The 13,414-nt window shown below is 45.0% G+C and overlaps 1 protein-coding gene across 2 annotated transcripts; it reads left to right on the top strand.

The window, feature by feature from the left end:
• Nucleotides 1-1,478: 1,478 nt before the first annotated feature.
• NFU1 (NFU1 iron-sulfur cluster scaffold) lies at nucleotides 1,479-13,040 on the top strand. 2 transcript variants are annotated; one of them, XM_008641589.2, is made up of 7 exons: nucleotides 1,479-1,585; nucleotides 2,430-2,565; nucleotides 4,340-4,406; nucleotides 5,193-5,307; nucleotides 5,503-5,566; nucleotides 10,661-10,835; nucleotides 11,548-13,040. In XM_008641589.2, the coding sequence occupies exons 1-7, from the start codon at nucleotides 1,489-1,491 to the stop codon at nucleotides 11,593-11,595; spliced, it is 702 nt and encodes a 233-aa protein (XP_008639811.1). In that variant the 5' UTR covers nucleotides 1,479-1,488; the 3' UTR covers nucleotides 11,596-13,040. The 2 variants fall into 2 exon arrangements, with proteins under 2 accessions (XP_008639811.1, XP_008639812.1); XM_008641590.2 differs by lacking the exons at nucleotides 1,479-1,585; nucleotides 2,430-2,565; nucleotides 4,340-4,406; nucleotides 5,193-5,307; nucleotides 5,503-5,566 and adding exons at nucleotides 7,229-7,344; nucleotides 8,131-8,245; nucleotides 8,441-8,504 and having other exon boundaries at nucleotides 11,548-13,030.
• Nucleotides 13,041-13,414: the final 374 nt, after the last annotated feature.

Here is a 13,414-nt window from a genome sequence, read left to right as displayed (position 1 = left end):
CGGAGGGAGCTCGGCTTATTCCTGGAGGGGGCCCCTCTCGCCCCTTCCCCGCGCGACTGAAAGGGGGCCGTGTCGCAGTTAGCGGCACCGCGACCTCTAGGGCCGCCCCGGGTGCTCCTTGCTCTTCCCCTTCCTTTCTCCACCGCGGACGGGGGTGACGCTTCTTCATGGCGGGCAGCGAGAGGCGGTTTCTCCTTCTCAGCCCTTTCCAGCCCCGAGCTGGTAGTTCCTCCCGACACGCAGCTCCTGAGGAGTGCTCAGCCCTGCACACCCGGGGAGAGCCGTGAGGGGTAATTCCCCACACAGCCGGCTCAGGATCCTTCAATGAGGGGTAATTCCCCACACACCCGCTCAGGACCCTGCAGTGAGGGGTAATTCCCCACACAGCCAGCTCAGGACCCTGCACCGAGGGGTAATTCCCCACACAGCCGGCTCAGGACCCTGCAGTGAGGGGTAATTCCCCACACACCCGCTCAGGATCCTGCAGTCAGGGGTAATTCCCCAAGTAGCCGGCTCAGGACCCTGCAGTGAGGGGTAATTCCCCCTACACCCGCTCAGGACCCTGCAGTGAGGGGTAATTCTGCACCCCCACGTGTGCACAAGATCAGGCAATGAGGAGCTGTTACACCCCCCCACTCCTGTATCTTCAGGGCCACGAAATAAGAGGAAATTCCTCCCCCATAATTTGCACAAGATCAATCAGTAAGGGGGACGCTGTGCCGCTGGGCACACCTGCTCTGTGCTGAGCACTGTAAAATGGGATATAATCATTACTAGCTAAAGGGAGAAAAGCGAACTTCTGGGGAACCTTCCTTACCCATCCTGTTGTGGTTTCTACCTGCTCCCAAACCCACAAAAGCAAGCAAATAACAGGATTTAGACCGTTTCTGTGTTCATGTGTCCTGCCCTCACGGCAGGGATGTTCATTTCAGGAGACAAAGCTGCTCTCCTGTTCCATGCTTGAGGCTTCTGGGCCTCTGTGCAGTGCTTGTGTTCTGCCCCATGACCCCAGAGAGAACCAGCCTCTTACAGAACAGCCCCTGCAGATGGTATTCACTTAGTTTGCCAGCTTTCCCCCCTCATAGTTGGTAAGGAGGAGAGGAACCAGATAATAATTGATACTTAGTATGTAATAATTAGTCTGTGACATGAAGTGGGTTTTGTTTTCATTTTCTGATGTTCGCTTTGCTTTGAAATACCCGGATGCTGTTGGCTGTGCATACAGTTACAGAAATCAGGTATTCACAGCTGTGAAACTGAAACCTGTTACTCCCATCACTCTGTCTTGCTTTTCCTTTTAATGTTTTTTTCCTTTTTCCTTGCTGCTCTCCCCCCTTTACTTTTGCCTGAGCCAATGACACCACCCCAGGTGTGTCTTGCTGAGTCCCCGGGGCTGCTAAAAGCATCTGCCATACTCTTTCTTTGGGACAGTGCAAATGTGGAATTTGGAAATTGTTAGTAAAGTTATTTTTCTCTAGGTTCTGTCATATGCTGTTAAAAGATCATAATCTGACAACTCGACAGCCTTTCCACCAACTTCTGCAAAAGAAGCCATCTCTTCCATCTGCTGTGTGGCATCGTGCAGGTAAATACCTGCAGTTAAAAATTAACAGATGAGCATGTTGTGGGTTTTTATGTCCCATGGCAATGCTGAAAGTTTGCTGTTCATTCTGAGTGGTAACAATTCCTGGGTGGGTTGTAATGCAGTGCTGACCATCCAGATAGAGCCCAGGAAGGCTGCAAGTGAAGCTTTTCATTCTCAGAGCTTCAATATTTTCTCTTTTGAATTTTCCTGCTCTTGAACATGCATCCATGTGTGGTGCATTGACAGGATTCTCCATTAATATTATCCATAATTTGGTGTTACCCTGAATTTGAGGTTGAGTTTGTTGTACCTGCCACGTGTTTGATAGGCTGCAATGCTCAGGAAAGGAAGAAAAATAAAAAAAAAAACCTGTGAAACTTGGTACCACAGAAAACTTTGTGCTTTTGCAGATTTAACAACTGCCCCTCAATGCTGGAGCAGAAACAGTCTAAGACAAAAAGATTCTGCAGGTGCTATTGCATGGAATTAGTCACAGATGGAAATATCATTTAAATGATTCTATTCAGGCAGAAGTTTCTTCTTAATTTTAGTTTCAGAGTCTCATGCAGCTCGATGCTTTTTAGTAAATAAAAGCTAACAAAAGCAGCTAAGACAAGGTTCCTTTTATCGTGCTGTCTCCTGTGAGATGATGTGCCCGTGTTTGCCAGTGTTCTGTGGCTCTGAAGGCTCTCGTGTTGTGTTTTAGAGCCTCATGGCTGCCCGGGCTGCAGTTCTCTGGAGCAGAGGGATCACCCTGGGCTTGCTGAGTAATCAGGACTTGACTTTCATTTAAGCTCCTTAGGTTTGATTGTATTACTTCTCTTCTTTGTTTTTGTCTTTCCAGTAAGAGGCATGTTTATTCAAACTCAGGACACACCAAATCCAAATAGCTTGAAGTTTATTCCAGGAAGGGAAGTGCTGGAATCGAGGACTATGGAGTTTTCTACACCAGCTGCAGCATACTGCTCACCTTTAGCAAGGTATTATTAAACACATCATCATTGGTTTGGGGGTTGGTCTGGGCTCTGTGTCTACAACTGATGCTTTTAAGCACAGCTTGGGATCATTCTGCTCCTCCTTAGGAGCAGCTTGCTTGGATTTGAGATTTAGTGCTGCCTGAGATAAAAGCTGGGAAGGTTGGTTGTCTGTATTCCCTACAGCTCTGGCATGGCAGAAGGCACCACGGTCGGGTTCATGTAGTTGGATTGAGAGGGGTTACAAGTCAGTATTTGTGAGCAGTTGATGCATCGTCAGCGAGACCTCTGGTCCTGATTTCTCAAATTCATTCCCCTCAGAACACTCTTCATGCAAGTAGTTACTTGGAAATCATGTAACTTCAGAACTGGGAAACAGTCAGTGAATAGCCTCCAAATACTCTCAAATAAATGCAGTAGCTCACTTTGGCAGGTGCTGGGGCTGAACTTCAAAGCCAGTGGATTTTTCCTTCAGTGAAGATTCGTGCTTTGCTCAAAGAAAGGCCCCTATTTTGGGCTGGATCTGTAACAGGTCTTGGGAGTGCAGCTTTCAGTAACCCAAATGCACAACCTGGAGTAAGAATCAGTTCATATGTCGTGGCATAGAAGGGGCTTGGAGCACCATCACAAGTCTCTGGGAGTATTTGGAAGCACCCATTTTGCATGTGTGTCACTGCTTTCACATCAGTCTCTGAAAACAAACTCTGTGTGTTCTGTGGGTGGAAGGGCTTCAGGCCAGGGGTGATACCCAGGAATGCTGCAGTGGGTTACCCCTGGAGATGCCAGGCCAAGGCAGCTTTATGCACCTTGGCAGAATTCTGTGCAAAAGCAGAAGCTGTTGGCTGTGGCATTCCCTCCAGGAGCTGGGGGGTTATCAAACACGCAGTTCTGATGTTTCCAGAGGTCTCTTGCAGGGCTGTTTGAGAGCAAACAGGATTTTTGCAGGCAGAGCTCCGTGACTTGCAGTAATAAATCCAGTGTGAAAGGTTTCTGAGGACATCACAGCGTGTTAGCAGAGTGCTGAAGCTGTAGGATCTCATTGTGCCAAGGTGCATCGGGTTGCAGAGTGAAATCGACTGTCAGAAAGTGGCTTTTTGTTGTCATCTGTCTGCAAATAGACATTTCCATCCAAGACCATGTATGTGCTGCCATGTGTGCAGGGCAGACCAGCTTGGTTGTGTGTATTGTGCAGGTTCATGGGAAAAACTGCCTGCTCTGTGCATCACTAAACCCAGGTTACAGTTTCTGTAAATGGGATGACTGTTTGTTTTAAAAGCGAATATTAGTTTTCCAAAGATTTAACAAAAGCTCCCTGGAGGAGAGGGAGGGAAGAAAATAATTTAATTTATTTCAGGTGGTTTGGTGCACTTGCATAATTCCATAGTTTTAAGTAATTTCAGAATCCAGTTGATTTAGTGGTGTAAACACTCAGTGCACATACAGCTGTTTCATGTGCAGAAATTCTTTCGAGTGGGTATTGTGAAATCACTTTTATCATTTTCCAGGACACATGCTTTTGTGGTAAGATTTCTGATTCCTTCATTCATTGCATTTTTGATGTTTTCCAGTCTTTCAAGAGAACATCCTTTTTCCCCCCGTAATTACAAAAACCACAGCCTTACACTGTATTTACCTGCATCAGTTTTAATTATTTTTTTTTTCTTTTGATGCAATTGTTGTGTTTTCATTAACCATATTGTTAATTGTTAAAATTAAAACTCAATTTGTTAGATTGGGTGCATTTTTGCCTTTTATTTTTTTTTTCTTGTTTCCTTAACAGACAGTTATTCCGGGTTGAAGGAGTTAAAAGTGTTTTCTTTGGACCAGACTTCATCACAATCACCAAGGTAAGCAGAGCAGAGGTTTGGCTGTGCTAGAAGATGAGCTGTCTGGAAATGGCCATCGAGAAGATCCAGCCAGGCTCTTGGACAGGCACGGTGGAAGGTCCAGAGGCTGTGTCCACAAGTGACTAAAGGGAGCTACCTTTAATAGAAAAGAAAATGAATAACTGCAGTGTGTGGCTGAGCACTGGAGGTGGCTTCCCAGTGAAGCTGTAGATTCTTTGGTCTTGGAAATGCTCAGCATTGGACTGGCTGAAGCCCTGTGCCCGTGGTCAGCTCGGAAGTTGGCTCTGTGTGGAGCAGGATTGGGGCTGGGTGAGCTGTGGACACGTCCCAGAGTCGCTGTAGGACCAGGATGAGGTGTGTTTGCACAAGGTGTGGGGCCTGTGGCACCAGAGATAAGGGGTTATGTAGGAGCTGGGCAGTGAGAGTGCAGGGCAATTCAGGGAATGATAAATTGGTAAATTGATAATCTTGAGTCTCTGAAACAGTTGGTAAAAATATGTGTCCAATAATAACTTATTTTAGAGACTTCCACACCTTTTTAGCTAATGCTTTAAAAGCACTTGCTTGGCTTGCAGACAAGGAGACCTTTCTTTTGACTGTCACAAATTGAGTCTGACTAAGCTTCTTTGGCAAAGCTGGACTTGACAGAACTATGAAGTCCGACCTGTGCATCAAATGTGAGAGTCCATGAGGGTATTTTTAACATCAGAATCTCTGTGTAACTCAGCAGCAGCAGGCAGGTACTCTTTTTCATTGGTTTTTTTTCCCCTCTTTTGATTCTCACAGGAGAGTGAAGACCTGGACTGGAACTTACTGAAACCAGATATTTATGCAACTATAATGGATTTCTTTGCCTCCGGCTTACCTGTGGTTACTGATGAGGCACCTAGGACAGACACAGGTAAATCAAATCTTCAGGGAGAGGCCAAGGTCTGCCTTTGGGTTTAGCTTTTGTGCCATCCAGAAGAGCCTCCACTTCTCCCTCAGAAAAGCATGCAGGAGAATTTAAATAAAAAACTTGTTAAGATGAACTCAGGCAGGAATTTGTAGCCTGGGATTCTCTGTGTTCTGACTTGCACATTTTTCTTTTCCCAAGCTGCTTCAGAAGAAGATGATGAAGTTGTACTGATGATTAAGGAGCTGCTGGATACAAGAATCAGGTGAACAGGGAGCATTGCTGCTGGATGAGTGAGTTAGTCTTGGGGTTTGGGTTTATTTAGGGAACAGTGCGTTTTCTTTGGGAATGTGATTTCATGGTTCGGCACCTGGTGTGGAGGGGTTCGAGTGCAGAACTGGCCAGAGTTGGGAATGCTGTTCAGTTGAAAACTCTCTCTGGTTTTCCTGTTGAAGCTCCTGTGCTGAGCAGAGTCCTCTTTGCTGAGTGACTTCAGAGCAAGACCTGGGCTTGCTCTCCACAGTGCCTTTGACAGGTCCATGGTTTTAATCTGGCTGCTTTTAAGTGCTGGAAACAGCACAGGCTTTGCTTTTACAGGCACTTTTTTCTCTCTGTATTAATGTCTGTCTTAATTGTTCTTGTCCTTCCCTTCCAAGTATTCCAAAGCAGTTTATACTCCAAAGGAAAATTTCCTAGTGGAAAATGCTGGGCTTCCATGGATTTTGTCGTTGCATTCCGTTGTGATTTTAGTGGTGCTTTACCACAGCTTGAATTCGGAAGCTGGTGGTAACTAATGAAGTCTCAGGAGTGGCTGTGGATTGTGTTGTTTACCTGAAGAATATTTCTGTGCTCATTAATTGCCTTCCAAAGCGAACTGAAAGCAATAAGTGACTTGACATTTGAGATGCAGGGGAAGATGTGTGATGTGTTTGTGATATCTGATGGTGACATCTTCCCCAGCTCACAAACTGCAGGAACCAGAAACTTGTTTGTGGATCAAAATCATAGCAGTTATGATGAACTTGGGCCTTTGTATTTTTTTTTTTTTTTTAGTTGCCGCATTTAAAGTGATATCACTTAATTTAAAAATTTGTTTATCTCAGAGCTGACACATGGTGCTGGCTGATTTTCCTGAGTAAGGAAGAAAAGTAGAAATTAGCTGTAACATTTTCCCAAACATCTGTGCTAAGTGTTGAAGCCAGAAGCCAAGTATAAAGTTGTATAAAGCTGTGACAGTAATGTTCATGCTCCTGCCGGGTACCTGGTTGTTTAAGCTCGCTGGAGTGTGTCAGTCCTTGATTTCCGAGGGGCCTTTCATAACAGGCACAGAATTTCTGCCCAAAATTCTGGTTTTCCCACCTTTTCATTTCTTTCATTTCCTCCCCCAGTACCCATCAATGGACCAAGAAGCTGTTGATGAGAATACCAGCAGTGATGTATCTTCCTTCATTTTACAGCAGGGTAGTTCTCAGAAGTTATACATAAACCAGGCTACACATAGAGCATTTATTGTCCAGCAAATCAGAAGTAAATGCAGAGGAGTTGTCAGAAGGTGCAGGATGGGGGGAATGTACATCTGAAAGGTCCTGTAGTGTGTCAGAAAGTTAATTCAAGTAAGAAAAATGGAATTCTAAATCATGATCTTTGGCCTTCTAAATTCTTTCGAGTGGGTATTGTGAAATCACTTTTATCATTTTCCAGGACACATGCTTTTGTGGTAAGATTTCTGATTCCTTCATTCATTGCATTTTTGATGTTTTCCAGTCTTTCAAGAGAACATCCTTTTTCCCCCCGTAATTACAAAAACCACAGCCTTACACTGTATTTACCTGCATCAGTTTTAATTATTTTTTTTTTCTTTTGATGCAATTGTTGTGTTTTCATTAACCATATTGTTAATTGTTAAAATTAAAACTCAATTTGTTAGATTGGGTGCATTTTTGCCTTTTATTTTTTTTTTCTTGTTTCCTTAACAGACAGTTATTCCGGGTTGAAGGAGTTAAAAGTGTTTTCTTTGGACCAGACTTCATCACAATCACCAAGGTAAGCAGAGCAGAGGTTTGGCTGTGCTAGAAGATGAGCTGTCTGGAAATGGCCATCGAGCAGATCCAGCCAGGCTCTTGGACAGGCACGGTGGAAGGTCCAGAGGCTGTGTCCACAAGTGACTAAAGGGAGCTACCTTTAATAGAAAAGAAAATGAATAACTGCAGTGTGTGGCTGAGCACTGGAGGTGGCTTCCCAGTGAAGCTGTAGATTCTTTGGTCTTGGAAATGCTCAGCATTGGACTGGCTGAAGCCCTGTGCCCGTGGTCAGCTCGGAAGTTGGCTCTGTGTGGAGCAGGATTGGGGCTGGGTGAGCTGTGGACACGTCCCAGAGTCGCTGTAGGACCAGGATGAGGTGTGTTTGCACAAGGTGTGGGGCCTGTGGCACCAGAGATAAGGGGTTATGTAGGAGCTGGGCAGTGAGAGTGCAGGGCAATTCAGGGAATGATAAATTGGTAAATTGATAATCTTGAGTCTCTGAAACAGTTGGTAAAAATATGTGTCCAATAATAACTTATTTTAGAGACTTCCACACCTTTTTAGCTAATGCTTTAAAAGCACTTGCTTGGCTTGCAGACAAGGAGACCTTTCTTTTGACTGTCACAAATTGAGTCTGACTAAGCTTCTTTGGCAAAGCTGGACTTGACAGAACTATGAAGTCCGACCTGTGCATCAAATGTGAGAGTCCATGAGGGTATTTTTAACATCAGAATCTCTGTGTAACTCAGCAGCAGCAGGCAGGTACTCTTTTTCATTGGTTTTTTTTCCCCTCTTTTGATTCTCACAGGAGAGTGAAGACCTGGACTGGAACTTACTGAAACCAGATATTTATGCAACTATAATGGATTTCTTTGCCTCCGGCTTACCTGTGGTTACTGATGAGGCACCTAGGACAGACACAGGTAAATCAAATCTTCAGGGAGAGGCCAAGGTCTGCCTTTGGGTTTAGCTTTTGTGCCATCCAGAAGAGCCTCCACTTCTCCCTCAGAAAAGCATGCAGGAGAATTTAAATAAAAAAATTGTTAAGATGAACTCAGGCAGGAATTTGTAGCCTGGGATTCTCTGTGTTCTGACTTGCACATTTTTCTTTTCCCAAGCTGCTTCAGAAGAAGATGATGAAGTTGTACTGATGATTAAGGAGCTGCTGGATACAAGAATCAGGTGAACAGGGAGCATTGCTGCTGGATGAGTGAGTTAGTCTTGGGGTTTGGGTTTATTTAGGGAACAGTGCGTTTTCTTTGGGAATGTGATTTCATGGTTCGGCACCTGGTGTGGAGGGGTTCGAGTGCAGAACTGGCCAGAGTTGGGAATGCTGTTCAGTTGAAAACTCTCTCTGGTTTTCCTGTTGAAGCTCCTGTGCTGAGCAGAGTCCTCTTTGCTGAGTGACTTCAGAGCAAGACCTGGGCTTGCTCTCCACAGTGCCTTTGACAGGTCCATGGGTTTTAATAAACAGCACAGGCTTTGCTTTTACAGGCACTTTTTTCTCTCTGTATTAATGTCTGTCTTAATTGTTCTTGTCCTTCCCTTCCAAGTATTCCAAAGCAGTTTATACTCCAAAGGAAAATTTCCTAGTGGAAAATGCTGGGCTTCCATGGATTTTGTCGTTGCATTCCGTTGTGATTTTAGTGGTGCTTTACCACAGCTTGAATTCGGAAGCTGGTGGTAACTAATGAAGTCTCAGGAGTGGCTGTGGATTGTGTTGTTTACCTGAAGAATATTTCTGTGCTCATTAATTGCCTTCCAAAGCAAACTGAAAGCAATAAGTGACTTGACATTTGAGATGCAGGGGAAGATGTGTGATGTGTTTGTGATATCTGATGGTGACATCTTCCCCAGCTCACAAACTGCAGGAACCAGAAACTTGTTTGTGGATCAAAATCATAGCAGTTATGATGAACTTGGGCCTTTGTATTTATTTTTTTTTTTTGGTTGCCGCATTTAAAGTGATATCACTTAATTTAAAAATTTGTTTATCTCAGAGCTGACACATGGTGCTGGCTGATTTTCCTGAGTAAGGAAGAAAAGTAGAAATTAGCTGTAACATTTTCCCAAACATCTGTGCTAAGTGTTGAAGCCAGAAGCCAAGTATAAAGTTGTATAAAGCTGTGACAGTAATGTTCATGCTCCTGCCGGGTACCTGGTTGTTTAAGCTCGCTGGAGTGTGTCAGTCCTTGATTTCCGAGGGGCCTTTCATAACAGGCACAGAATTTCTGCCCAAAATTCTGGTTTTCCCACCTTTTCATTTCTTTCATTTCCTCCCCCAGTACCCATCAATGGACCAAGAAGCTGTTGATGAGAATACCAGCAGTGATGTATCTTCCTTCATTTTACAGCAGGGTAGTTCTCAGAAGTTATACATAAACCAGGCTACACATAGAGCATTTATTGTCCAGCAAATCAGAATTAAATGCAGAGGAGTTGTCAGAAGGTGCAGGATGGGGGGAATGTACATCTGAAAGGTCCTGTAGTGTGTCAGAAAGTTAATTCAAGTAAGAAAAATGGAATTCTAAATCATGATCTTTGGCCTTCTGGAATGGAGATAATTTGCTGTGGTGAGTTAATAAATGTGTCAGGTTCACAGATTTTTCTGTTAGGACTGTAGTTCTCAGAGAGTTATTTTGGAAATCAGTATAAAGAGCTTCTGTTAAGAGTAACTTGATGGTTTTAACTTGGTCTGGAAAAATGTTGCTATGGGGACAGAGCTACAGTGCTGGGCATTTGTGGCTGGCAAAGGGAGGGCAGGCTGCAGAAATGCTCACGGCACTGGGGTGAGCTTATCAGGAGCTGGTTCCTTCACCCCTGAGCAGGATTAAGCTTTTATAGTTGGAGCTATTTTCTGTCCTGCGTAAATTGTGGAGAACTGCATATTTATTTATGGAAGCAGGGCTTCTTATCACAGGTGACAGCTGCGCTGCATCCTGTTGGGGGTACACGCCCCTGTTGTATTGGCAGTAACTGAGGCAATTATTGCATGTGGAGAGGGCCTCCAGGCAAGCCAGGGTGCCTGTGCAGGCTGGATCGAGCTCTGCTCCAGGGTATTCACTCTCCACCCTAAAGTTTCAGTGATTCCTTCATACACTGCTGCATTCATTGCAATAATGTTTTGCCTACTGTCCTACAGAGAAAGTTTCTATGTTAGATAGTCCAACACAGTAGGAGTTGTTGGAAATGTGAACCAGGTAGTTGTAGAGAAATACTGACTAAATCCCTCTGTCTTGACAGTTTTTGTGAGTATTGAGTGTTGCTTTACTGAGGGGTTTTGGAAGGATCCGTGTTTCAGCTCTACATGCCTTAGGCTGAATATTGTGTTCCGTCAGGCCCACAGTGCAAGAAGATGGTGGTGATGTTATTTACAAAGGCTTTGAGGATGGGATTGTGCAGCTGAAGCTGCAGGGTTCGTGCACCAGCTGCCCCAGTTCCGTCATCACCCTCAAGAACGGGATACAGAACATGCTCCAGTTCTACATCCCTGAGGTCGAAGGCGTCGAACAGGTGGGCTGGGGAGAGATCACAGATGTTTTCTTTTCAGTGGAAAAGGAGCTCTTTATCCCTTTCCAGCAGGAACAGGTTGGCAATTAGGGAAAACCAGGGATGTAGAGATGCAGGTTTTCCAAGTCAGAAGCTGTATCTTGGCAAAGATGGAGAACTCTGCAAGGTCCTGTACCAGCCCGTGGGCTGGGACTGCCTGGCTGGGGAGCAGCCCTGGGTGCTGTGGGTGCCAGGCTGGCCTGAGCAGCAGCAGTGGCCCTGGGCAGGGCTGGCTGATCGCATTGGCAGCGGGAGAGGGAGGAGACCCCTCGCTGGACTCCCCCCGGTGTGCCACACCCCTCCTCTACTGAGGAGCCCAGAGCTGGACACAGTTGTTTGCTGTTACCTTTGTGCTGTGGTGACTTGATGTGATAAAAAGCAACGAGCTTTGTCCCTTGAAATGCAGATTCTTTGGCTTTCTCATGAAATACCTGATCTCTGGAGTGATTGTTTCCATGGCCTTTATGGTAACTTGACCAGCTCCTATAATTAAAGCACGTTTCCTCCTGGCATTTTGGATTGCCAGATTTTCTTACCTTCCTCATGAGCCCATTGTCGTTCAGTGGTGTGGAATAACTGCTGTTCTCCTTGGGCCCAGCAGGGATTTAATGTAATAAATCCTGCAGGACTGAGAGCTTAAACTGTTTATCTAAACCACTTCTGGATTTGATTTCAGGTTGTTGACGACGATGATGACGTGGAGAAAGAAGCAAATTCTACTTGAGCTTCGTCATCTGTGGCCAAATAAGCATTTACCTCCTCATGTATGTAAACCATCTTTGTGCTGAGGAACAACCAAATCTGCCTTGTCAGAAAAATAGTTGTACTTACAGTGAGAATGTACCACCAGTTTAAGCAGTTCATCCATTAATTTATTAAATGCTCTGTATTACAAAAAAAATCTTTTGTTCTACTTTGTGCTATGTCTTTACAAAGAAATGGTGGGCTCGGAAAACAGTGATGTGTTTCTGTATTGTTTTTTCATACAGAAACTTCAATACTGAAAAAAAAAAGAAGGCATAAGTTTCTTGACTTTTTTTGTGCAATAGCAATATTAAATATTTATTCCCCCAACTCTGGGACTGACAGGACTCTCTGTCCTTACTCTGTAAATGGGAGCTTCAGGAATGTTAATTTTATCAAGTCTTGTTAAAAAGCTGCTGATTCCTATCAAATTTTTGTGTGTGAAAGATAACCTGTAACATCAACTGTTCATTTTGGAGGATGTAACACTGCCATGGCTGTGGAAAGTTACCACTGTGCAAACAATAGCAACAGAAACAAAAAACGTTTGTTATAAAAATCGTATCTTCTAAAGTAAATGTTAGAAAAGAATGATTCTTATCAGCTTCAGTAAGTACAGAGACTAATTAGCTCATTTAGAAGTAAAATTGTTCAGCCACCATTAGTGGTGTGTTTAAACATGCAGCAGCTGATTTCTCGGTGTAATTCTCCACCACGGGGGAAGGTGCAGTGCTGGAGGGCACGGACTGCCTGTGCAGGATGGCAGAGGGAAGGAGGGACTGTGTTTGTGTCTGCTCCTGCCACATCCTGTTTGCTCTCCGGCCTCGTACCTTGGCTGCCTCTGCAGGGCGACGTGGCAGAGCAGGGCTCCTTCCAGTCCTGCACACTCTGGAAGAGAAATATTTGTTGTTCTGACATTGAAATACATAAATGGGGCTTTGCAAGGAGCTGTGTTTACTTTTGTGGGTAGGAATGATTTCTTCCTGGTGCCTGGCTTCAGCAGATGGCTTTGTGACCAAGAATTCTGTTCCTACTGGAAGATGGGGAAATGGAAGAAAAATCAGGGTGTGAAGTCAGCCCTTCCCAAGTGACGGGGGAGAGAAGCACTGAGAGCAGGATGGGAGAGCGCTGCTCTGCACGCTCCAGTCCCGAGATACCTCCCTTGGCTTGTCCCGGTGTGTCCTCACTGTGGAAGAAAGGCCGGGAGATGGCTGTGTGCTGGCTGCAGGCTTCTAATGTTTCTGAGATCCGGTGACCTCACTGCTCTGTGTTCAGCCAGGTTCTGGCAGCAACTTCAAAATACTCCCCGTCCCGGTTCTTTTATGTGTCCTGACATTGTGGGTTGTTTTCTGTGCTTTTTAAGGAAATATTTCTTTATTGACTTTTTAGTGTAACACAAAGTTGAATGAATGGCATTTTTCTTAAGGTATTGCTCTCTTTTGTAGCCTTAGGCTTTTAATAAGTTTCCAAGCAGGGTTTGACGGTGGTGGTTGCAGACAGACAGCATCACTGAGCTCTCCAGCTGCACGGATGTCACTCCTTGGTCAGTTACGCCTGTCCCAGTTTGCTTTGCAGATTCATCTTAATGGTCTCTTTCTCTTGCTTCTGAATAGGTGCTGTTATAGAACAGAGTAAGAAACCAGAGGCCAGGCCACGTGGATTGGGGAGGGATGCACCCCGTGCCAGGGGGGTCCGGGAGCCTGACGGGGCCGCTTGTTCTCTGCCCGAGCCCGGAGCAGCCCTTGGGCGCTCAGGGTCGTAACTCGGTGATCTCCAAACGCTGACTGCTGCGGAAAGGC

Source organism: Corvus brachyrhynchos, unplaced genomic scaffold (assembly GCF_000691975.1).
Source record: "Corvus brachyrhynchos isolate BGI_N302 unplaced genomic scaffold, ASM69197v1 scaffold119, whole genome shotgun sequence".
Lineage (NCBI taxonomy): Eukaryota > Metazoa > Chordata > Aves > Passeriformes > Corvidae > Corvus > Corvus brachyrhynchos.
Note: the sequence above shows the minus strand (reverse complement) of the source record. Positions and strands in the feature narration are given on the sequence as shown.